This window comes from Haemaphysalis longicornis, unplaced genomic scaffold, assembly GCF_048455015.1.
Source record: "Haemaphysalis longicornis isolate Haplotype H1 unplaced genomic scaffold, Haemaphysalis longicornis Haplotype H1 scaffold_1, whole genome shotgun sequence".
NCBI classification, from domain to species: domain Eukaryota; kingdom Metazoa; phylum Arthropoda; class Arachnida; order Ixodida; family Ixodidae; genus Haemaphysalis; species Haemaphysalis longicornis.
The window spans coordinates 455,707,055-455,732,703 of record NW_027526203.1 but is presented as its reverse complement, the minus strand read 5'-3'; the positions used below and the strand labels follow the sequence as shown (position 1 = coordinate 455,732,703).

General features: G+C 43.2%; 1 protein-coding gene across 2 annotated transcripts in view; it reads right to left on the bottom strand.

Moving 5' to 3' along the window:
• Positions 1-1,810: 1,810 nt before the first annotated feature.
• The window catches only part of Syx18 (syntaxin 18), a 24,904-nt gene continuing 1,065 nt past the window's right edge, over positions 1,811-25,649 (bottom strand). For both annotated transcript variants that reach the window (XM_077687868.1, XM_077687867.1), the window contains exons 4-10: positions 25,369-25,446; positions 22,441-22,507; positions 18,955-19,138; positions 7,271-7,329; positions 7,134-7,203; positions 2,042-2,122; positions 1,811-1,968 (exon numbers count right to left, since the gene is read on the bottom strand). In XM_077687868.1, coding sequence (XP_077543994.1) covers positions 1,873-1,968; positions 2,042-2,122; positions 7,134-7,203; positions 7,271-7,329; positions 18,955-19,138; positions 22,441-22,507; positions 25,369-25,446 — 635 coding nt within the window. In that variant the 3' untranslated portion in view covers positions 1,811-1,872. The remainder of the gene's footprint in view (positions 1,969-2,041; positions 2,123-7,133; positions 7,204-7,270; positions 7,330-18,954; positions 19,139-22,440; positions 22,508-25,368; positions 25,447-25,649) is intronic.

Here is a 25,649-nt window from a genome sequence, read left to right as displayed (position 1 = left end):
CACCTGGGCATCTTCAAAGTGCGCTGAAACCTAGAGGGCTACTACAACTCAGGTTTCTGGTGTAAGTCCCAAATTTTCTAGCAGGGGAACTGCAAATTAACTTAACAAAAATGATGGCAGAAAACCTCAAGCTGTGTAGTTGTTCACTATCGTCTCATATCGCTATTTTCCCATCTGGCTTCCTAAACATACCTTCCATGCAAGCTGTAAACAACTTTGCAGCTGTCGTGTTTTTCTGTCTAACACCCTTTTAATAGGGGACTTTCACTTTTCTGTCAAGTATTAGGCTGCCTGAACAGTTTTTGTATACCTCATGCAGGAGCCCTACATGATTGTCACAACAGCCTGTCTTTGTACTGCTTCTATAATTGTAGTGGTTTCCACCGAGACCTATGCTTTTTTTCATAGTCTACAGAGGCACTGCATGCAGGTTTTCTGTATTCTGAATCCACATATTTACTTGGCTGCTGACATGAATGCGGTCTATCATTGGGTAACCCTTAAAAAAAAAAAGAAAATCTACTCTGCCTCACAAACTCATGTAGCATTGGGAAAGCTACTGAGGAAATGGACCAATAGGGAGGGGAGGGCATGCGGCGGCACCAGCCGATGAAGGTAGCAGACCCACCCCTTACAGTGGTCTCCTGCGAAAACCATGCCCTAGGCTTCTGTTCTGCCAGCACTGAATAGATAAAGACTATTACTGCACAGAGTGACAAGTGTCATGCTACCAGTGAGACAGCATACATCCACAGGTTGCCACCTAAGAAACAGCTGCTATCAGAGACAGTGACCAACATAACCGTGGAATCTGCCCACTAGCACTACATTTAGTCATTTCGAGAAAAGTAAAAACTCTTCTTCCAGATGGCGCTGATTCTGCATCTGCCAGGAGAAGGCAGACGACATGCCTCGAAAATATTTTCTCCTGCACATTGTTGGTTGTGCGTCGTCACGCCACACAGCTACACCAGCACTGCACGAATTTAGTGAAACAGAGTACGGTGTCCCCAATTCAGTTTATGTTTGCTGTGGTCGATAATATATTGTCACACAGCTAAAGACGACACAGGTTTCTTCATGGAACAAAGTTTATTGGAGCGAACTTGTGCTCCGCTAAAAACAAGCAGTGAAGGAGCAGTCAACAAAATGATGTGTGCAGATTCAAGCTGGCGAATCGAATGCCGCGGTGTCTGCTTTGCGAGCATTTATCCTTCAGCGTTAATCCTTCAAGAACCATCAAATCACATTGAGAACATTGGCGATCAAAGGCAAACATTCTATTTACTGACAACAGACGATACACACTTCCTATCAAAGATAGCCTGTGTGGCATACAAAAGATAGAGACAAAAATGCATGCCTCACTTTAAGATAAGAAATCTGGGTGCGGCGAGACACTGGAACTTAACACACAAATAAACAAACCAGAGGGCACAGTTTGTGGCAATGTACTGTACACAGCAGGGTTATTTGTCCATATTTAGCTTTTTGACATCGTCCATATTTTCCTTTTGTACCAAAATAATGTTGTTTTTCCAGAATACCTTTGTGATTCCAAGGCGTTAGATGTATCATTTTACAAGCCCTGCTAGTATAGCAATCCCTGTACCTTTTTATAGATATAACGTTATGCTGACATTTCCTGATGCTATCACTCCACTTGCCATGAAAACAAGCCAGGAAGCCAGATGAAACGCACCAACAGATATCAAATGCTGCTTTATTACCATACTGAAGAACCCTTCACAGCTTACCACTTGGCTTGCCATAAAAACAGGCCAGGAACACAGAAAAAAAGCACCAAGAGTAAAAGTCTTTCCAGACGCCAAATGTCACTTTATTATTATAATGTGCAGAACAATTAGTAACCTATGGATTGTACCAATCAAGGAATAGAAGTGAAAATGACATTACTAGGAGGAAAAACAAGATAGATATCCTAAAGCCAGCGTTGTTCTTCATAGCCTGAAAGGGAATGTATGAAAAACAATCAATGACAGCCACTGCTGTTCACCGCATTGCAGCCTGCCTGCCATACCTGACGGAGCTGCTCGTTGCCATCTTTGACATTTTCCGTGGCACCCCCTAGCGTGTGGGCAATGCGCTCCATTTCTTCATCCTACGAAGGAAATAAAGAACACGCACGCACTTTGTCACACATTCTTCTCCGGAACAATATAATCCACACAAAAACCCTAGCATGAGGTGTTTAGGTGCCCCGTCAGATGTGCAACAAGCCTACTTTGCATCGACGAGGATGGCAACATTGTTTTTGCTAATGCACTCAGGTGCCCACCAGAGCACATTTTCTAGTTAATTGCGCTTCAGCCAATTGTACCGTGTTTAATGCATAGAATAATAACCAAAAGAACATTTCACTGCATAAAAACAAACAATACGTGCTGCAGCTTTATAACTGATTGTGTTATCACAGTATGAAAGTGCACAAGAAAATGTCAGAGCAGAACGTGGTTGTGGCCACTTTCATGTGCTGATAGCGACAGCGCCATGACAGTGACAGTGCACTGTGGTAGCAGATTGCTGTCGCTGATGAATGTTCTAATCAACAACATGAAAACGAGCAATGGTGTACGCATCAAGAAAGCACAACACTTACACAGACACCCAATCCACAGGTGACCCAAGTCTCATTTTCTTGTTTGCTTACTTTTGCTTACTTTGATTTTAAGGGGGCACATGGGTCTTTGATCAAAAACTTTATTTTTATAGTTGTGATGATAAAAATTGGGGGAAATAAGTAGCTCTTCATTCTGATTGCAGATATAATTTTTTTTTGTACAAAAGAATATATTCAAATTTATTTGGATTTTTAAATTTGATTTTCTGACAGCTTTTGCAAAAGAACTGCGGGAGGGATCAAGGTACCAGTGAACAAGGTACCAGTGAACTGTGAACAAATCAAAGAGTGCAATAAGACTAAAATTATCATTCTATGTGGTCTGTAGCAGAAGTTACGGTCATTTAAAATTTGGGCCTGGAAGGCAAAACCAGTTTTTCGAGTTCCCACGTTCCAGGGAAAAACTTCAAATGGTCGTAACTTCTGCTACAGACCACATAATAATAATCACAATAACAACAACAAAAATGACCATAATAACAACATCAATATGCTCGTCGGCCTGGTCACAGACATTTCAGATGACCCAAGCAACTAGGTCATCATCATGGTGCTGACGCGGGTGAGACTATCACCGCGTTTGTCGCTCACACTTTTCTAGAATCAGGAACATCGGCACTTGCCATAATTGCAGGGGGCTTCAGTTAATCATGGTTTACTTACAACAGAGTTAGCTTATACGACAGCCAAACGGCACCAGTGCCCACTTGCAGATTTTTTTAACCTAGTAAATATGTATCAAGGGTAGCCATTTTCTTGTCTGTCTTGGCTATAAGCTTTCGGTTTTAATCCCCATCATCTCTGAGCATATCTGCCTCGTTTTCTGTTTTGACGTCAGGCGGGTTATTTGAACATGAATATGATCTTTGAAACGCTTGTGCACAATATCTACACGGCACTCTTGTTTCTATTTGCTGACATGACTTGAACCGATTAACCAGTTAAAATAATTAATCGCGCCTAAGGCATTAATTGATTAATTGGAAGGTTAACTCTTTCTTTACGGCGCCATAGGCCATCGGACACGGAATTCCGATGATTTCAAACGTCCCGCGAAAGCTAAAAATGGCGCCTTGCAGACAACTAATGCCATCATGCGTCTTTTATTTTCTTATGTTTTGTTGACATTTCACGTGTGAAGACGGCTCCTAGAGTGAAATTTGAACCCCCGATAGTGGCGAGTTGTGTGAAAATGGTGTCTGCTTCGCACTCCGCAAAAGGAGACAGCTGTGGCAGGGACTTCAGCAGCTGCTGCTGCTGCTGATTTTTGTTACCTCAGCAGCAGTGATGACTCCATCAACGATGTGGATTCATTAGATTTTGGTTCTGATGAAGACGCTCCCATTCAAATGCCTCATACTTCAACAGGTGGTGCCAGGCAGGTTCGTTTTTGGCTTCGCACTGTATTTATAAACAAAACGTGCTTCCTGACTGACGACTGCAGTTTTACATTGTGTAGGGTGTGTACAACGTACGGCGAGGCCATTTTGCCAAATGCACCGCGCCGTATCACGTTATCAACTTCAAAATAGCCTGGCACTCAAGTCAGATTAGTGCTACGTTGCGATGCGCTACGTTGCGATGCGCAACGCTTCTCAAGAGCGCTGGATTTTTTTTCTTTTTTACCACTGAAGTGATAAGGATTTTGTGTGAGAACACAAAAAGTATGCTTGGATGCACATTTTAGAGAGACCGACTTAACCCCAAGTGGCTTTGCGGAGTGGCAAAGCCGTCAGTTCCGCTAGGTTGACAGGCTCGCAAAGATCCAAAACGTCCTGTACAGCGTTGATTTATATATTGAATCATAGCGAAGGAATGTAGGAACAATTTGCATATCTTAGAATTCCTAAAATAATTTTTAGGCTCAGTACAATCGCCTATATATGCTGTGTATATACTTTTTGTGTATATTTTTATTATTTGACCAATAAACTAAATAATTGTACCTTTCACAAAACTGCTGTTATGTGTTTGGAAGGGCAATCTATAAGCTACAATTTCATGCATAGCAAGGCTAAATGTGTCCACTAGCTCAAGAGAAAAAATAGTTTTGTGGAAGCACTCAAAATCAGCCGTTTTTCTGTTGTAACGAAAGTGTTAATCAATCAATCACTCAACCCTACTCATAAGTTTGATTTGCGTGTGGCAATGTGTGATGTAAACCACCATGCTTTTATAGGGTAATGCCACAACTGCACAGACCACACTTATTTAGGCTTACTGCAAGTGCAGCCTCATCATTTGCCGAATTTGCTTTACTGATCATAGGGACTTGTCACAGAGACACTTTTCTGTGGCACGACAGACCCAATGCAGCGTGCGGAGTGTACTCAAAAAGAAACCAGAAAAGGCTGGGAACATCAGAAATCTATCCTAACAGATGGTTTTCGCACTGCATTTGCTACAGGGAACCAAAGTGTTTGTTCCTCTTAACTGCGGATTTGCAATGCCCGAGTGTATGCCGCATAAGACAACAAAAAATCGTGCACTACCCCCCCTCTAACTACGACGATGGTTAAACGCAAAGCTTCCTCATGATGGATTCTTTGGCTGGCCAGTCTCAAACTGCGAGTATGTGCTACTCTGGAGGCACGCACCACTTTTCTAGAATACCCACAGCAACTCTCGGGTGTGCACTCTGTCGGCCTAACATTTGGGCTTGGGGTGTACAGTGGGAATCGATACCAATACCCGCTGCTTGGCATTTGCTTCGACCATGTCAAAATGGAGCAATTGGATAGACGCTGGCTTCATAACGCGAGAAACCCAGGTTCGATTCCGGCCACGAGAAGCGATTTTTTTCTTTCACTTTACCCACGATTATTCATCATTATCGTCAAAGAAAGTTGGCTTTCCTGCAGGGCATATTGGCATAGAATGGCATCAGTGAGGACACTAAAGCTTCGCTTGAATAAGTAATTGCGAATTCAATGAGAGTCAAATATGCTGCCTTATAAGAGGCACCAGTGCACAGATAGCTAGTACTTTACTTACAAAACATAAGCAGAACAGGTAAATATGTCTTCCAAATTATTCCAATGACGGGAGTTGTAACAGCCAGTGCAAATCTTTGCCAATTTGTGCGACACAAAGGACATTACTAAGACCTCCTTCAAGCTAGCTAACTCAACTTTGGAAAAGTGCGTCGGGGGCCCATGCTACGGGCAAAAGACAGCTGTTAATTTATTGCCTTGCCTTTAAAAATTATAGGAAAAAATGGGAGGATATAAACTTTTTGTTCAGTCCATGCCTTGAGATACCTTTCTCATTCAAAAGGAAATGGAAACCCCCCTCCCAAAAAAACAGCAATGGATGACTGCATTGCATTACTCAGTGTACTAAGGCTCACTAAAAAGAGGAGCATCAAATAACTTAAAAACAAATTAAAACTGCAACAAAACTGAATATAGCAGCTGGTGCTAAATTTTTGTATAGGCCAATCTGAATTCAGTGGCAACCAATAGTACATAGTTTTGCCACTATATTTGCTCAAGCTAGCAGAAGGACAGCGCACAAGGTAGCAACATGGGCACCTAAGAAGGCAAAATGTGTTCCTACAGCAGCTGAGGCACAACTGACAGCAGAATTGCAGCAGGGATGCGCCCCCTACATCATTCATCAAACTTAAACAACCTTCTAACCCGTGAATGCACCTCTGATTTTGTTACCAGAGAAATGCAAGAAATACTTGCGTAACATGGTATCCACGGTGAAAAAAACTGCCTTCTTTGCTCATGCTGGAAATGAAAAGTGGCACTTGCTTTCCGGTCTCCTTGGATGGTTACATCAAGCATGGGCTAGTCAGTGCCCAACCTTTGAACAGCGAGCAAGCTTCCAATTACGGTGTGGCAACTCTGGCTATCTTGGTCTTCAATACTTACCTCTGGGACATAGTAAAGCTCATAACATACTAACTCTGGCATTTTAATTTCCTAGCGACATTGTTTTGTCCAACGTTCATGTCTGGCCTTCGTTAGTGACAACAGAGTGATGCTTTGATGACAGCCTATCACCGAGCGAAAACCGCAGAATAAATAAGTTACCAAAAAATAGTATTTATTGCAAATTATGCATACGAAATTTCCATAGAGGGGGGGAAAAGTGCATTTATTATGTGTTATGTGAACAAATTGGTAAATCTTAATTCTACGAGAAGGATAGTAACAGCAGCTGTACCGAGCTAATTCCAGAAAAAAAAATGGAAAAGAAGTTTTATTGCAGTGTGCGAGCTGCAGAATTCGAGTCTCTGAGCAGAAATTTCATCCTTTCACTGGCCAGGTCCCTTGTACCTCCATAACCATTGTATTTTGCTTATATTTTAATAATGTTAAGTTCTCTTGGTCAATACTGAAAAATGTGAAATTTCTCCAGAATTTGTTTTTAATTTCTCCGGACTCAGAAAATTCTCTTGCAATTCCGGGTTGGTGGACACCCTGACACTGAGGAGTAATGACTGCCATGCTTCCAGCAGCAGAATTCGAAAGCCACTCACCTGTTCAAGCACTTTTTCGGTGAACACCTTTTGCAGCTGGGAGATCTCAATAACTCGGCCCTCAATGCTCCTAAAAGAAAGGAAACGGTATGTACAACACATAACATGCCCATGCACCCACCTGTCATGAAACTTACCTGACTTCATCTGAAAGTGCATTCAACTCCTCGTACAACTTCTTGTTCTCTTGCTCAAACTGAAATGCAAACAATAAACTGGATTGTGACCTCACCCGAAACACCACAGAGCAGCTGACTCACTTGCTCTCAAAGAAACCCTGTGAGCTGAAAAGTGCAACCAAGGGCTGGTACACTTGAGTTAAACGACTATATAAACTGATGACCAATGGGATACCAAGAAGAGTATAAATACACTTCAGGTAATGTATTTCCAATTACATCCTGTTTAGTATTTACTTCTAGATACTTCCAGCTGCCTTTTAGAAGGCCAGGCAGGTGTAGGAGCAAATGAGCTAGTCCTATGCATTACAAACAACAGCACGATGGGAAAGCATGCATTGCATGTGGGCATAAGTCCCCATACTATATGCTTCATGCCCTACACACTGCGGATGGATTGTGGACATTGTTTACCAACGAATTCATTGTGTTGGTGTCATTATAGTTGCTTGAGGGGGAGAGCCACAGAAGGCTGTAAGCAAGTGCCACGTATGCTGAAGTTGCGCTTTCTCACTTTTGCTTCCTTTGGCAGTTCTCACATTAGTTGCACTTCGCACTGTGCGGTCACGTCGAGCGTTTTATGTGCAGAGGCTCAGGCCTCGTACACCGTCACTGTTAACTGACGTGGTTACCGATAAATCGGCCACTTGGTCCATGCTCTGGCTATTGTTCTCAGAGTCCCACTGTGTGCATTCAGACAACAGTCTGGTTTATTTAGGGGCCCAGTTCTGGTTTTCTGTTAGATCCCCATTCTGAAACTTGTCAGTGAACAGATGTTTGCCATACTGATTCAATTTCTGCTCCTTCTCTTCTGGTAAACGTTTTAGTTAATACTGCAACAATCCTGCCTAAGTCAAGGATTCTTTTTCCTTTGCTGCATATTACAGCAAGGTGAACCCACTTTCAAAAAAATTGGCCATGCATCTGCTCACTTCGTTGAAAATGTCGTTTCAAGACGATTGTCATATGGCGCCCATGCCCCATAAATTATTTAATTCAAGTTTACTGTGTTCCACTGTTCCACAATAAGGCCCTTCTCCACGCGCAGTCCATGCGCCATCTACTGGAATCTTTCATTACAGTTGAACAACTTGAAATGCCGCCAGGAGCTATACAGTCGAGCCCACTTATACCGGCCAGTTATAACGAACAGCATGAATGCAGCATGACCATCGCAGCATGCATTGAGGCAATGGCATTTTGTTTCAGTTATAACAGAGTGGCACGAGGGTGCAACTCGAGTACAGCGAACGATCGACCATCGCCCAACGGTGCCTGGCATTTGCAGTTGTCACTTGATCGGCTTTTCAGGAACGCAAAGTGTCAAATGAACTGCATGGGGATCACCCTTTTCCAGCAGAACTGATTGCAGTGAGCAAAAGAAAACCAGAGGGAAAGAGAATGTAAGCAAAAAAGGACGTTGTCATGGGTTCCATGTTGCCCCTCCTCCCCAACTTCGTCTGCAGGTGGGCGGAGGGAGCACAGAATGGAAGAGGGGTGAGGCGAGATAGGGGAGAAAATAGGGGAGACGACGGCGAACGTGCAAATAGTTGGCATTGGCACTGTGCCAACACCGGTGAAGCACACGCATTTCTCCCGTCCAGCCAGTCTGCAGACAGACAAGTCGGCGGAACAGAATTAGCAGGTCCACAAAATTAGCTACGCATGAAGTTCGGCAGTCCCCGTTCATGCTCACTCACGCTTCCCTCTCCAGTTCGGGCAAGCGAAAAGTGGGAAGAAAAAAAAAACATCAGGAAGCAACCTGAAGCACGTGCCATGAGACCAAAAGGTGTCGAGTGCCACTCAGGTGTCATCGGTTTTTCTCTTCGGACATTGTGAACGATCTTGTGCAGGGGAGAAAAAAAACTGTGATCTGGTTAAGAAATACGATCTGTTCAAGTAAACAATCTCTACAATTTTTAAAGCCGGAGAGAAGATTCTGACCTTCAAGATCAATGGCGACCCGTTGACCAGGAAGCGCAATGGCCCCAATGACAACTCATAGGACATTTATGCACATATTATGAGTTATTTTTCCGCTTGTCTAACTTCTTTTAGGGCCGGGAGTTCCATTCTGGCGAACGAGTAGCAAGCTTCGCTTCATGTCTGTATCGCCACGCGCCGTCCAGGTGATGTCCGCGGCCGCATCAGTGCACCCAAAAGTACGTGTGCCGCGTTTTCACGCGCGGAAGATGCTTATTACACTTACAATGAACTTCGGATATAACGAATAAATTCAGAGTGACGGTCAAGCTTGTTATAAGTGGGCTCAACTGTAGTGGCGCGGGCGACAGCAGGCGACGACGTAATGTTTATTTCTACGATGGATGTGGTATTTCATTTGTCGCAAAAATATAGCATCCATGTATTTTTTTAATAAAGGAACACTATAAATGTAACTTAAGTATTGATTTTGTTCCTTAGATCTGTGTAATGTTTTGTTTTTGTTCAACAATGTTGACAAGTATGAACACTGCCACCTGATTTAGATGCTCAGGAATGGTTGTGGGTACCATATTTTCGCGTGTATAACCCGCACCAAAAATGCGAAAATTTCAGTGGTAAAGTAGGGGTGCGGATAATACGCGGGGTATGTCCTTTAGTGGAGCTTCACGGCAATGCGTGTTGGCACGTGAAGCTCCTACGCAGCAACACTGACTATGCCTTCCATGGCTGTGATTGCGCAAAACTACAAATCCAAGGAAGAAAAAACAAGGACGAGCGCACTCTAACGACTGAATTTTGTTAGCTCGACGAAAGACCTATATAAACCCATGAAAGACCTATAAACCCAGCGAGAGCAGTGACACTAAGCGAATTGTGGCTTGCGCCTTGCAGTCAGTGTATTCTACTTGCTAAATATATGCTTTTTGTGTCTACATAGTATGTGATGTGTTGCTTGAGCAATAGCTTTGGTGCAGCCTTTCTTGTATCAAATGTGTGGGCTATACGCAAGTATTTTTTTTTCTTTTCCGGCGGGCTGAAACAGGGGTGCGGATTATATGCAGGGGCGGGTTATATGCGCGAAAATACGGTATATAAATGTCTTGTTCAATTTCTGTTTAGCTTTGACCAGGCGGCTGTATCGAGGGAAAGACAGACACAGACAAACAGACATACAGACAGACCAAAATTTCTGCGTTCAAGTAGCCCAAGAAAGACTATTATTGCCTTTAAAGACAAAAATATGCTTCTCTCCCTGCAACCCACTTCTCTTCCCCCGTCCTGACGAGGACCACAGTCAGTCAAAAAGCAGCACTTTTTAATCAAAAGGGTGGCAACAACAGCAACAACTAAATGCTTCTGGACTACAGCGTACCACCAAGGTCTAGATCACTCCTTTTCATTCCTTAAAACTTCGAATACTGTTGATGCGACCAGTCTGGTAACTGAAGTGATTTCAACAGTCTATTTTTGATACAATAAATTTATGAATACACATAATTTAATAACAGCAGGGCACAATGCAAACAATGCCGATATGCTTGGAGCACGTAGATTATTTCAGGCTTGTTTTATAACGGATTATTTGTCTGTAAAGGTGCACACAGTGTACCGTTGGTATAGTTTAAAGTTGAATGGTCCTACATAACCCCCTTAAACATAACCAATGTTAACATAATTACAATGGCAGCAAAAGTTCGTGCTGAAGTGTTGCATAGCTTGCATATAAGCTAAATCTTCAATCTTAGACCTTGTCTTTGTTAGTAACAGTCTTTCTCTAAATGAGTCGCGAGTAGATATTCTTGAAGGATTATCTGACCACAAAATGGTATTGTGCACATTGCCATTCACTAGTCCACCCACATCCCGTGGTCAATCAAAGCAAATACCCGCCTTTAACAAAGCCAACGATGCTGCTATAATGACGTACCTTGCACACGAGTACTCTGAATTCCATGATTTTTGTAGTGATGATTGTTCTAGTATCGAAGCAGTTTGGTTGAAATTCAAGTTTCATGTCATGCACTGTATGCGTAATTTTGTCCCAACTATGTCCAAAACAATTCAAAAACGCAATCCGTGGATTACGCGTGAAATAATTCAAACCAAGCGTAACATCAAGAGGTTACGGAAAACTAACAAGCAAAGGAATGTTTCAGGCTATCGTTCTCGACTTAATTCCCTTACTAAATCACTTAAGGAACAAGTGCGTAACGCTAAAAAGAAGTATTGTGGCTCTACATTGCATGAGTTCATCAAGAACGCGCCCCATAAATTCTGGCAGTATATGAAAAAAAAGCAGACTAACCCAGTTTCACCAGATGGTTTAGATCAGGCTAGAGCCGAAGATTTCAATGTCTATTTTCGGTCGGTTTACACAACTGACAATGGTTTTGCGAAAATTAATCCTTCCCTTTACAATCAGGACATCCGATTGATAGGCACGCCTACCTTATCGGAGGCTGGTATCCTTTCGCTTCTTTTAGGTATCAATGAAAAGAAAAGTAGCGGTCCAGACCTGATTCCCAACGGTTTTTTGAAACGGTACGCTGAACCAGTCAGCAAATATCTTTATCTCATATATTCCAAATCTTTGAAAGATTGCTGTCTTCCTGCAGATTGGAAAATTGCTAAAATTACTCCCGTACCCAAATCAGGTAACGCTGCGTCTCCTTCTAATTACCGGCCAATTTCTATCACCTGTACTTGCAGCAAAATTCTCGAACATATCGTATTGAAATTTTTAATAGGTTTTATTGAGTCGAACAATATTCTGCACAAAAATCAGCATGGCTTTAGATCAGGACTGTCTACAGTTACACAACTTGTCGAAACACTGCATGACCTGGCCCTCGGCATAAATGAGCGCATTCAAACCGATGTCATTTTCCTAGATTTTTCTAAGGCATTCGACCGTGTCTCGCATACTAAACTACTCCTTAAACTTAAATACATGTTAGGTGATGGCCCAATTTACCAATGGATTAAGAATTACTTAACTGACCGCCTCCAATTCGTGCAGTACGGCTGTCACACTTCCGACCTTGCTCCAGTGCTCTCAGGCGTTCCCCAGGGATCCGTATTAGCTCCAGTTTTGTTCCTAATCTTCATAAATGACATACGTAACTATGCTGACGTGAAACTTCGGCTTTTTGCAGATGATTGCATTCTCTATAATAAAGTACAAAACCGTGATGACCAGGTGAAATTAAATAATGCCTTAAATAAAATAGCTCAATGGTGCGCGGATTGGCAAATGACAATCAACGTAGACAAAACCGTATTCATGTCCGTTACAAATAAAGCGTCTAAACTAGATTTTCCATACCATTTTAACAATGTGCCACTTCGAAGTGTCACCCAATATAAATACTTAGGACTTATAATATCTTCTGACCTCAGCTGGTCAGAGCACGTGCGTAAAGTGTCAAATCAAGCAATGAACAAACTATTCTTCATTAAACGGGCCTTGTCCTATTCTACACATGAAACGAAACTTCTCGCATACGTCACTTTTGTCCGCCCAGTTTTAGAATACGCGAATATTGTGTGGTTCCCGCACACTACAAACAATATCGCAATATTGGAAAGGGTACAGCGCAAAGCCGTCCGCTTTATCTTCAATAGATACGGACGCACTGACTCCCCTACCGCTCTGCTACAGCGTTCTGGTCTAGCTACCCTCGAAAGTCGCGCAAAGCTTTTTCGGCTCAAATTTTTATATCAACTTTTGCACAGATCGTTGCGCATAAACCCTGACCATTACTTGACATTTCGTGATACTAGACCGACTAGAAGAAGGCATGCTTGGGAGCTTGTTGAATATGCATTTATTAATAATACTTTTCGCTATTCTTTCTTCCCGCATGCAATTCGTGAATGGAATGCACTGGACGCAGTCGTAACACAGCAACCAACACTAGTAAAATATATGGAACTAATTGAACATGCTGTATTAGCCTAGAATAAAATATGATTACCAGTAATTAAATTCTTTTTGCCATGCAATCCTGCCGGTTCCGTTTGTTCCTGGAAAGCATTTGCCTGGAAAGCATTTTTTTTTTCTGTGTTTTGAGTCCAACTTGATGCTTTGTACATCGTGTGTGTGTGTTTTCTTATCTTGAGATCTCCTGATGGTTGATGTACATTGGCGTTCTTTTATGTATTATGCAAGAATTTACTAATGCTATGCTTCTATTGTTTACATTATGTGCTCTCTTTGTGTAATTTTTTTTATATAGATATTTATAGGACGTTGATGAGCGATGACATGTTGCCCACCCCTGTAATACTCCCCTTGGGGGAGTGACAGTATTCTGTAAATAAAATAAAAATAAAATTACCTTGCCTAAACAACTCCCTTGTCAATTTTTAGTGCGTGACGTAATGATTTAGTAAGGCAATCGTCAGTGATTTTTTTTTCTATTACAAGTTCGTAAGAAAAGGTGCTGGGTTTACGCAATGTAGGTAAATGATCTCCACCTATTGAAAATAAATGCTACAAAAGTGCTCAGCAAAGAACCACTACTAGCGATAACTGCACAAATTTATTCGCAGCAAACCAGCATTGATGGCATGCTCTGCATCTGACAAAGAGGCCACAAGGTCAGATGTGAACACTTGGTATAAACAAACTAACTGCGGGCAGTTCTCTCAACTTTTACAAAACCAAAGAAATTGTTGTCACACTTTCCTCGAGCCACCCTAGGCATACCGGCGGCTTGTGCCCTGCCGTACCAGGCAGCCTTTTTATTTTCGAGCATTCTTTTTCTCACAACTGTGCCAAAACACTGGGACTGTGGCACCCTCGTGTAATTCTAAACGTGATGACAACCTGCGCACTTTACTTTGCATGTCCTAGTTCACATCCTAGCTCTGTATGTCCTATTCCGAGGTGATGCTACGATGAAAATATACTTACTTCATTTTGTGCTCATGAACTGCACTCGAAAGCATCTCTACCCAGTGAACAGTGCGACTCAAGCACGACAAATGTTATTTACAAAGGCGGAATATTTACTTTGAGAAAGATAATGACCACTGACAGTGATTTAACAGAAAACTGTAAAGCAACACAGCAGACAAACAAACTGGGGCACACTTCATTCAGAAGTATCCTGCATGCTACATTTCTTTTTAAGGGTAGAAATGACAATTCTTTTTTGTGAGTCAACAATTAAAGATGCCCTAAGTATTTACGTGTGGGAGCCAAAAGAAGCAAGATATAGGAGATCAGTGAGCCAAACAGTGCCATGATTTGAAGCACAACAAAAACACACGGACGAAGAACAGAGTAGACGAGACAGGCGTCTACTCTGTTCTTCGTCCGTGTGTTTTTGTTGCGCTTCAAATCATGGCATCTATTTACCAACTAGCCCAGCAAGAAGTTCTCCTCAGCCAAACAGTGGCAGAAGATAAAACTTTGTGTGGTAACACTATTAAGGGGGCAGTTGGGTCTTTGGGGCCGAAAAACGGTCAAAAAAAGCGTTTTTGGGAAAATGGCATTTTCAGCCTCCACGGCCATTTTTCTATCAGTCTGTAAATTTCCTCATCAAAAGGCACCATATTTTGTTGTTATTATATTATAATAGCATTTCAAAGTGCACTCTACAGCTCAGTTAGCGCAGAATTCGATGGTGAAACGGCACTGTTCTTGCAGTACAAAGCTAGCATTTCGTCCTCAGATATCTCGGCACTCAGAGCAGGTACAACTATAACTCTTTTTGCTTCTGATACCGAAATGTGTGGAGAATACAATGTTGGAAACAAATTCTTCAAATGGAGGCTTTGGAAAATTATTATTGTGTTCAAGTGGCACCACCTGCGACCCATTTCTGGCACAGCGTGGGAGAAGCGAAGTTCACAAAACGACCAAAAATAGCTGAATCGAAAATGTTCTTCCTATGTTGTATTCTTTAGTCATTTGTCTGCCTAGCCACGTGGTAATGGCCATTCTGTATGGAGTGGTTATTTTGTAACTGCGACCCGAAATAATGGCAATTAATCATTAACTCACAATATAATCAACTTACAAAACATCTAATGGCAGATGTGAAATCAGCACAAAAACTCTATAATGCAGTGCAGTTTCATTAAAATTGGTTGGTAAACAAAAAAAAATAGCTCTAAGACCAGTCTGCCCCCTTAAAGAAACAAATGGGAAAGTCGGGTAGTCTGCCCACTGCCCCCTTCCCATTTTGGCTTCCAGAACAATAATCTAAGTGGAAGCAGCGCTTTGAATAGATTCTGAACGGAGGAATGATTAATGAAATCAACCAATCGATAAACCAGCGACAATACAAGGGTCATTCACAAATCAAGCCTCGCATTGCAAAATTTTTCACTCGTACACCTGCAGCTCCAAAACGTCTGTTTACATCACCCAGCACCAGCGGGTGTAGCCCGAAACAACCCACTCCCGTTTGAACCCGTCCCACTTGAACCCATTCCCGAAACGCCCTTCCCGTTTGGCCCGTCCCGTGTGCGCCCGTTCCCAAAACACCCTTCCCGTTTGACCGCTTTCTGTTTCAACCCATTCCCAAAACACCCTTCCCGTTTCAACCCGCTCCCAAAACGCCCGCCTCAAATAGTTCAGATAACTTTCTGAGCTCGCAGTGCGCTTTTAGCCTCCAAAATTGCGCTGGGCAAGGTAGTGTAGGTTATTGAGTAAGTACTACAACATATTTTACTCATTTCTTGCCTAAGTATTTAGCGCGGGGGCAAATTCTATTTCCCCTTGACTCTAACTCTACTCGGTAGATGGCGCCACCAACACGGTTTTTTTTTATAGCTCTACAGGCGATGGCTACAGTATTCTCAAAACAACTACAGTTATTGTGAACTACAGCAACAAAATTATGCGTGATTAGCTTTGAAATTAATTCATGTCGCTACTTGCACCGTGGCAGCCGGAATACGCAAACCACAAACGGTGTACTAACCGGTAACACGGTAAATGGTGATGCAAACACAGTAACAATATGCTAAAACTTTCTATTATGTACGGATAACTACCTAAATGTTTGCTTTTGCTTTTCCATGTACTGCGTGCCCACCTCTGTATTATCCGTAAAAGGTACACGCAAGAGAATACAGCTTGGGGTGTTCTTAACGCCTGGATGAAAAATTTGTGCGACCCATTTCCTCCAAGCAAAAATTTCAGCTTTAGACTTCAATGGCCATTCTTTTACAGATATGTGCCTATAAAGTGACCCTTGGCTACACATTAAAATGGACCGTACCAGTCTTGGCCCATAATAGTTATTGCGGTCATAAAATAAGTTTTTTTGTAGTTTGCTAGATTTGGTAATTAATAATTATATTTCGCGAGATCTTTTTCCTGCATAGAAATAAAACAGTAGCCCTGTACTACCCCTAATAAATTAATAGTTGCATTTGTCAAAACGCCCAACTTCATTTTTCGGCAAGAGGTCCGGGCGCTACAAACTGGCACTGCGACCACGGAAAGGTTCTAGTATTTTGTTAATTCTCATCCTTTCTTTTTTTTGTGTTGCATATAAGATGCATGTGCATTCGTATATGCAACCGTAGGGGCTGGAACTATCACCGCTGCCATGGAGTACGCATGCGACCAACACGTTGCAGACCGCTCGACCAACGCAGAAGCAGACAGAAGGGTCTGGTTTCAGTTGTACGTAATTCACCAACGCTGTACGGGGTCGGACGTAACGGAGCAACTTACGTGTTGTTTTTTAAATGGTGCCGCGTATCGTAAAACGGACCATTGCAAAGATTGGAGGTTAATAGGGCGTCTGCATACTTTGGCTCCGCCAGCCGTAACGTTTTTTTTTTTCTTTTCTTTTACGAGGTTAAAATGCAGTCGGACTTAAGTATAATTTCGAAAATCCCACGCCTCGGTCCGAGTCACCCGAGTCGAACTGGGTTCGTTATTCCGGGAAGGGGCTAAATGTGAAAATACGAAACGGGAAGGGCGTTTTGTTCCGGTTTGAAGCGGCACGGAACAAACGAGAAGGTTGAAATGAGAACAGGCGAAATGGGGAAGGGCGAAAGGGGAAGGTCGTTTTGTGCCGGGTCGAAACGGGAGGGAACAAGCGGGAAGGATGAAATGGGAATGGGTTCAAACAGGAACCTCCCGCACCAGCTGGTGTACGTAGTCTGTATGGCACATGTGCAGCACAACACAGGAGCAACAGGTGCCAAGGAAGAGAGAACCCACACCATAGGCTCACTACTCCCAACTGCAGTTGGACACAATTTGCATGGTTAAATGTGACTGGCATATGCACCGAATCCCCTTGTAAAGGTGAATTCCAAGTGGTTGTTTTATCCAAACATGCGCAAGTTTAGAGAAGCACTGCATACCCTGATAGATAATTTAGATTTACATAAGATTTTCAATATTGCAGTAAATCCTTTGGCAAAATGTGCGAACAGCCTGTCACATCAGAGCAGTGGCCTGAATGAATACCAGTGCTGACACATGAGGAATATGTCAAGTGTTAAGTAACCTGCATTGTCTGATATGTCACTAGGAGCCTCCCCATTAAAAATCCCATGCCCGAACATGTCTACCTTCATCACAATGCTGCCACAGGACAACAGCGAAGCCTGTTATTCCGGAGAGCTCCGGTTAGGAATGCATGGACCATTCTACTCAATCAAACGACTGCAACGCAGAACAACAAGGACAAAGAAAAACAAAACAAGACTAGCGCTCGTCTTGTTCCGTTCTTTCTTCATCCCTGTTGTTCTGCACTGCAGACGTTTATCACGTACCACCAACAAGCCCAACTGGTTCTCAGTGACTACATTCTACTTAAAACCCTGATCTCACCTACCAGCAAGGCCACGGGAGTTGTACAAGACGTAGATAAGTACCTTAAAAATGGTAGCAATTACGCTGAAAAGTGGAGGATGAATCTTTTTCCAAGTAAAAATGTATTTCATTTCTAAGATATAAAAAGAACACCTACGAAAAGTTATATGGAAGCCAGTCTGGTTGAGAACAGACATGGTAACAATGAAAATACACACAGACCCTTGGAATTTATTAAATCAAAAAACATTTTGGCTTTCATACAGGAGCCTTGCTCCCGTAAAGCCCACTTTTTCTCTTTTTACATAAGCATCGCATTAATTGTTCATTGTGTTAACTGTAAAAGAAGAAAACCTGCGAGATTGGCAGGTTTTTATTCAGGTTCTTATCCAGATGAAACAATAAGAAATGCTAAAGTGCCATCTAGATAGTTCCCAAAGTGGGAAGTGTCTACGAGTAACGTCCAGACAGAATGGCAGCTGTCACTTGAGTTCCATCCCGATGAAATGGCAACCTCACGCTCGCTTCACAGCTTGCAGTGAGAGCAGTCTGTCTTGACTTTCACCTAACTGGCCAAGCAGCTTCTGCTCACTGACTAGCCAGAGTCACTGTTAAGTAGTAATTATTATTATAGTTATAAACGATTGGTTACAGTTACGTTAATAATTACAGTTCCGTCTGGACTGAGCACTAGACACAGCCCTTGTTCAAAGGCCTATAAGTGGTGAGGACATCAAGCCTCTGTTTTCATGTGCCAATGAAACGGAAGGAATGAAGGAGTGAATTTTCACAGAACCATGGCCACGGTCCTAGCTCCTGGCCTGGGAAAATACCCCATGCCTTTCTGGACAATGATGATCCACTTTCATTTGATCAGACTTTTGTGCCCTGGCCCCCTCACCATTTGAAACTCTTCGTAGGAGATCACGACGTTCTCATCCCAGCCATCAAAGGAGAAGAGGTCAGGCACATCACCGTAGGCCACTGCTGCAGGCTGGGCATCGGCTGGCATCGGAGGTGGTTCCTCACCGGCCCCTTCTGTCTCCTGAGGCGTCTTCTTCTTGTGGTCAGGCTCTAGCCGGGACCTGGCAAGACACATCACCATAAAGCACTACAGTTACCCAGCTATGGAGGCATTATGCCACACAACACTACCCTCTGCAGATTGCTTTCTGCCGTAACACGTAATCCTCCATGTATGAAGTCTCATGTTCTTTCCAGATGTTATTAGCATTGCTAACGCTGTTTGTCTGGTGCTTACATTTTGTACATTTCTGCTGAATTACTTCCTGAATGTGTCCTTTGCTTGCTGCTTGTATATTTAGGCAAAGGGCAAGTGGGGGCAAGGACGTGTCTTCACAGCTATTAACTTCCGCTAACGTCTCAACATACAAACCTAAGAAAAAAGAACAAAAAATAAAATGAAGTTGCCTCTCCCAGCAAGCTAGCTTTTATACAGCCAGTGATGCTATTTCCCCAAGTCAGGTCGGAGCAGTTTTTGGAGCAGCAAGAGGGGACTTACCCCATTCCCGCTGTGTAATTAACACAGCAAAACACAAAAACACCCCTGCAATTTACCCACACAACCGACTGCTTAAAGCAGTGAGTATTTAAATATTGATTAAAAACCATGTAGCACAATTACCTCCCATTTACTCACATAATGCAAGCACCATTAGACAAAATACAATTTTTTCATAGCGACAGCTCTACTACTCCATAAATCTAACCTTGAAGCTAAGCCAAGGGCAAACTTGGATGCAGCTGGCACCTCTGGCAGTTGTGGAGTGAAAAAAAACAGCAGCTCAAGATATCTCTTTCATGTTGATACTGCCAGAGGCACTGGCTGCATCCAAGTTGGTTGCACATTTGCGCTGACAGCGCTGTTGGTGCCGAGCAACATCTACGTATCGGTGTGTTGTCTGCGGTCGATGGTTTCACCCTATTCCAAAGCAAGCAAAACCGAGCTACCACAAAACGAACTTGGTTTAACCACGTTCAACGACAGCAGTTTTTATGCCTGTGAGATGGTTGATGAAAAAATGCAGGCCAGAGCCACGTCAAGGTGATACCATGCAGACAGCTTCCAAGTTGTAAAAAAGCTACCCTTTCATTTCTGTTGTCCTTATATAATGTCCGGTGCCTTTTATCATTTTTTAAGCTTTCACCCACTGGTAAGATCACGGATGTTATAAAGACCACATGACTGAAAAGTAAAGCTAAACTTTCAGCTTGTTTTTTAGCAGCTGAGAGGAGAAGAGAGATTAAATATTGCGATGACACCGACATCACAGCATGACACACATTCCAGTGAAGCTATTTTTTGCCACAAAATTCATGTTTTACCCATGCCTCCATTTTACTCTTGGGATTTTTACATTTTTAGTGACGGTCATCGACACAAAAATATGGCATCCCCCTCCCCAATACTAAATTCATTTATCCTAAATGCATGTGCAGGCAATGTCAGATCACGGCAGCTACGATTTCAGATATGTTGGGTCCATTCAATTAGGCCTGCACCTTTTGAACCAGTTCACAGCGGTGCAAAGCAGGTTCTGACATCCTGAATAATCGGCGGAACCAGACCTGCCCCTTTTTCGTCTGCTCCTGCACCTCCTCGGCAGGGAGTGCTGGCAAAGCCATGAACTCACCCTGCACTCGTCATCACAGCGCGGTTCACGTGTAGCGAGCCGCACCACTGAAACGAACGGCGAGGTGCTGCACTGCCTGAACTGGTTCACGTGGTGCAGGTGAAACAAATGGACCCGTTGTTTTGTTTCACTCGTGTTTTCACTTCTGAAGTGGTGTAATATGCTCTCCTTAGTCCTCAGTAACAGAAATTCAATTGGTGGTCAGCGCTACATCATGTCCTTCCTTCAGCCCCTTTTCGCACACCAGTTGTGAGCAGAAATCCCTACACATGGCAGAAGTGCAGGACATTTGAGCTGCCTTGGGGACACTCCCCGAAAGACTTCGGTCGGTGAAAGGACCCCGGATTGTTTTCCACTCTTAACCGGCAATGCCCAAACTCCAAAGGAGCACACCATACCAATGAAGCATGTTCAGAACGCGGTTGCTACGCCGGCAGCGGCCATGGCCACGAAGTGGCGCAGGCCGGCACAAGTAGCTCAAGCGATAGCTTATTACCACTGCATGAAATGGGACTCAAGTCCCAAACCAAGCAGCACATACGAGAAAGGAGTTAATGATGGATGGCGGATTGAATTAAAAATCGTCATCCGCACCGCTTACGAGAGCGGCAATCGAATATCCGCCGCAGTGTTAAGCCTAACACATCTGTTGGCAGAGTTCACTCTAGCGGAACTGTAGGCCGACCGGCCGGCTGCTCCCAGCGCACGTCTTCATGGTCTCCCCACCCACTGTCCTGAGTGTCGTGCGTCGTTCTCTAGCCGCTGCAGCAATTAAGCAGCTGACGAGGTCACTACGCAGGGGCATTCACAGAAACTGCCAGCGACGCGGAAACGAGAGTGCTACAGCAGCTCTGCTCTGTGATATCAGTGGGGCTCTTCGATTTACAGTCTCGGACTCACCACGAATAGTCCGCGGGTAGTCCGAAGACTCCCCAAAGACATAGGGATATATGGGAAAATCAAATGCAGGACTGCTTCTTGGGGAGTCCGTGGTGAATCCGGGACTGTAAATTGAAGAGCCCCAATGATATCCATCCAACAGTCACGTGGACACCTTTGTTTATACAAAATCCCACTTTTCATGGCACCCACTACAGCCAAAACTGTGACTGGCCGCATTAAAAACAACTCTAATTAAACAACCATCGCACGATGAAGCAAATGAGGTTTCCACACGTGATAAGTAGGTCATTAGTTACTTATCGCAACAAAAAAACCAAGATGCAAAATTTTTGTGTCAGTGCCCCTTTAACAATAGTAATTCCAGACATGCCCAGACCACTCTGGAATTCTGAGAGAATATTCTCACCCTTTGAGTTCCATCCCTACCACCTCTTGATAAGCATCTCTGTGCTAGACCAAGAAGTCCTCAATAAAGATGAGTCACCATCATTAATCAATAGCATCAACAAGTGCATTACCAAAAATCCTACCTTCAAAAGATTTTTAAAAGGTGTGGTTCATAACAACTATACAATATAAAAGAAACCATCATTCAAAACATTTTTCAGTAGATCAAGCATATGCTCCTTTCGGTTTAAAATAAATAAATAAAAAAGAAACATGTTGTTAAGCATATTGTTCAATACATACAGATTTCTTAATCAGTGGTTGATAGCCTTTGCTGATGGAAACTCTACTTTTAAGCCAGTAGATGAAGCTTCACAACCATTGCAGAATCTATTTCATTAATGCAGAACGTCAGAACAACGTAGGCACACTGGCAAACTTACAGCTTTTGCTGGTCGTACGCTCGCTTGACGCGAATGGCTTTTTGCTCCGTGAACAGTTTGCAGGCACCTGAAAGGCAAAAACGTTTTGCGTGTCTGCAAATGGTTACAGTCTCCAACCCCTTCCCATGGCTGGCCCCATCCAGTACAGTCAGCCCACCTGGGGATATTTTCCCATCAGCTTTCGTGTCTTCATATCACCACTGAAATGGTGTTTCCAGCTACCCTGTAAGCTGACAAAATCTTCCAACTATTTTCGATCCAAACAACTTTCCTGTTGGCTCTGGCAGACAGTTGTCCGAATGGAGCTCGCGGCTTGGCTGATAGCGCAACAAAACGTCTCCTTAGGAGAATCCCCATCACCATCAGCCTACTTTACGTCCAATGCAGGACAAAAGCTTCTAGCTTCTCCCATAGACTTCCAACCAAATTTCCTTACCTATTCCCTCAGTCGAGCTGACTGCCCCTACTTGTGTTCCCATCTCTGTTCCCCTGATGGTCCATTGTAGAGTCCTTTCATCCCACCACACGCCCAGCCCAACTCCCCTTCTTTTTTTTCAATTGGGCTACGATTTGGGTTTGAGTCCAAGATGCGTCCTCCTTGTCCTTAAGTGTTACTCCTACTATCCTTCTTTGAAGGGTTGACCCAATTTTTCTTTCAAGGTGTTTAATAAGTACCCAAGTTTTTTCCCCACAAGTCATCACACCAGGAGTCTGTGTTAGTTGTAAACCATAAATAATGACAGAGATAATGGGACAAGAGTATGAAGGTGTCCCAGAGTCCACTTGCTCCCACAAGGCACGCATAATGCACTCAAAAGACAAACAAAAGTTTGGCACAACAGCAGAAAACATGTTGGGTCTGCATATTTAGTCATGCTTTCTCACAGCTCATTTTTAGAGGCCAACATAGTCCAAAGAGTTGTCCAACACAGTCCAAATTGGAAATGAAGGAACGTTGTTTAATTGCAAAAATGATCGGTAAAATCTTTTTACTTAAGTATTACAATATTCCATAACTGACTTTTTTATGCCTGGTAGTCTCATTCAGAACATAAAAAAAAGCGTTAATTAGCATTTCCTATGAAGGTAGAAATTCGCAGTAATTTTATTTATTATACTACAGTCGAGCCCAATTATAACGAACTCAACCGCCACACTGAATTTGTTCGCCATACCCGAAGTTTGTTATAAGTAATAAGAATCTTCTGTGCGTGAAAACGCAGCACACGTAGGGCGGGTGCACTGATGCGGCCGCATAATCGCCTGGATGGCGCGTGGCGATACAGACCTGAAGCGAAGCTCGCCGCTCGCCTGCCAGAATGGAACTCCCGGCCCAAAAAGAAGTTAGACAAGCGGAAAAATAACTCATAATATGTGCATAAATGTCCTATGAGTTGTCATTGGGACTGTTGCGCTTCCTGGTCGATGGGTAGCCATTGATCTTGGAGCTCAGGATCTTTTGTCTTTAAAAATTGCAGAGCTTGTTTACTTGAACAGATGGTATTTCTTAACCAGATCGCAGTTTTTTGCTCTCCTGCACAAGATCGTTCACAATGTCCGAAGAGTAGAACCAATGACACCTGAGTGGCACTCGACACGTTTCGGTTTCATGGCACGTGTTTCAGGTTGCTTCCTGATGTTTGTTTTTTTTCTTCCCACTTTTCTCTCAGCCGAACTGGAGAAAAAAGCGCGAGTGAGCATGAACAGGGACTGCCGAACTTCATGCGTAGCTAATTTTGTGGGCCTGCTAATTCCGTTCCACCGACTTGTCTGTCCGCAGACTGGCTGGACGGGAGAAATGCGCGTGCCTCACCGGTGTTGGCACAGTGCCAATGCCAACTTTTTGCACGTTCGCCGTCGTCTCCCCTATCTCGCTTCACCCCTCTTCCATTTTGTGCTCCCTTTGTCCACCTGCAGACGAAGTTGGGGAGGGGGAGGAGGGGCAACATGGAACCCACGACGACGTCCTTTTTTGCTTACATTCTCTTTCCCTCTAGTTTTCTTTTACTCACTGCAATCAGTTCTGCTGGAAAAGGGTGATCCCCATGCAGTTCATTTGACGCTTCGCGTTCCTGAAAAGCCGATCAAGTGGCGATTGCGAATGCCAGGCGCCGTCAGGCGATGGTCGATCGTTCGCTATACCTGAGTTGCACCCACGGGCCAGTTCTTTATATCCGAAACAAAATGCCATTGCCTCAATGACGGTCAAGCCGCGTTCGTTCGTTGTAACCGAGCGTTCGTTATAACTGCTGCCATTATAAGTGGGCTCGACTATAGTTCAACGGACAAAGAAAATTTCATTGATGCTCCTCTGTAGTCTGCTCATTACTCCATTTGAAAGCCTGTAACCACTGCTCACTAAAGCAGTGAAATGTAATCACTAGACCCACCAATGTCATTACTTCTCTGATTCAAATCTTTTTTTAAACATGTAAAATGACAATGAGTCCATATTTATGCCAAGCTAGGTGTTGTGAGGCTTATTAAGAGTTGTCCTAATTTTGCAAAGTGCCAAAATTTTATACAAATTAAATATATCATTTACCTCATACAGAATTTTTTCTCTACTTATTATTTACTTAAAACTCAGCGCTAGAAGCATTTATAAAGGAAGTGTGTATGCAAACTGAAAAAATTTCTCGGTTAAGTCTACTTACATGCTTTGAAGGCGAAAAAAGCCTGTCGATACTAATCAGTGACTTTCTTGCTGCCACATCATATCTGCATCTCCTTCTTCACTTTCATTTCTTCGTCTTTTGGCACAAATTACTTTGACACACTTCTTTTTAGCTACATAGTATTTGCTTCTGTTTCTTCACTTTCATTTCCTGGTCTCCTGGCACGAAATACTTTCATGACAGACTAGGCGTTGCATAAAACATTAGAACGCGCCAAACCTTCTTGCTGATATAACGATGCCGTACTCACTTCGCAAGTAGTCCTCGAGTAAGTAGATGACGCCATCGTGATGCTCCAGCTGTTGTGGCGTCAGTGACTGGTTTCTTACTGCATTTGGAACAGAATGAAAGAGGACCTTTTGTATACTATATCTGGGCTGACTGACAATTAAAAATGTGTGCAATGTCGTCTAATATTGCTGGGTCTTGGCCTATTTTGCCCTTGGGTACAAAACTTGACCAAACAAGTTGCTCGAGTGTCTGAAAGCTTTCATTCTGAAAGAAATACATCTGTTGTGTAAGTATACGCAT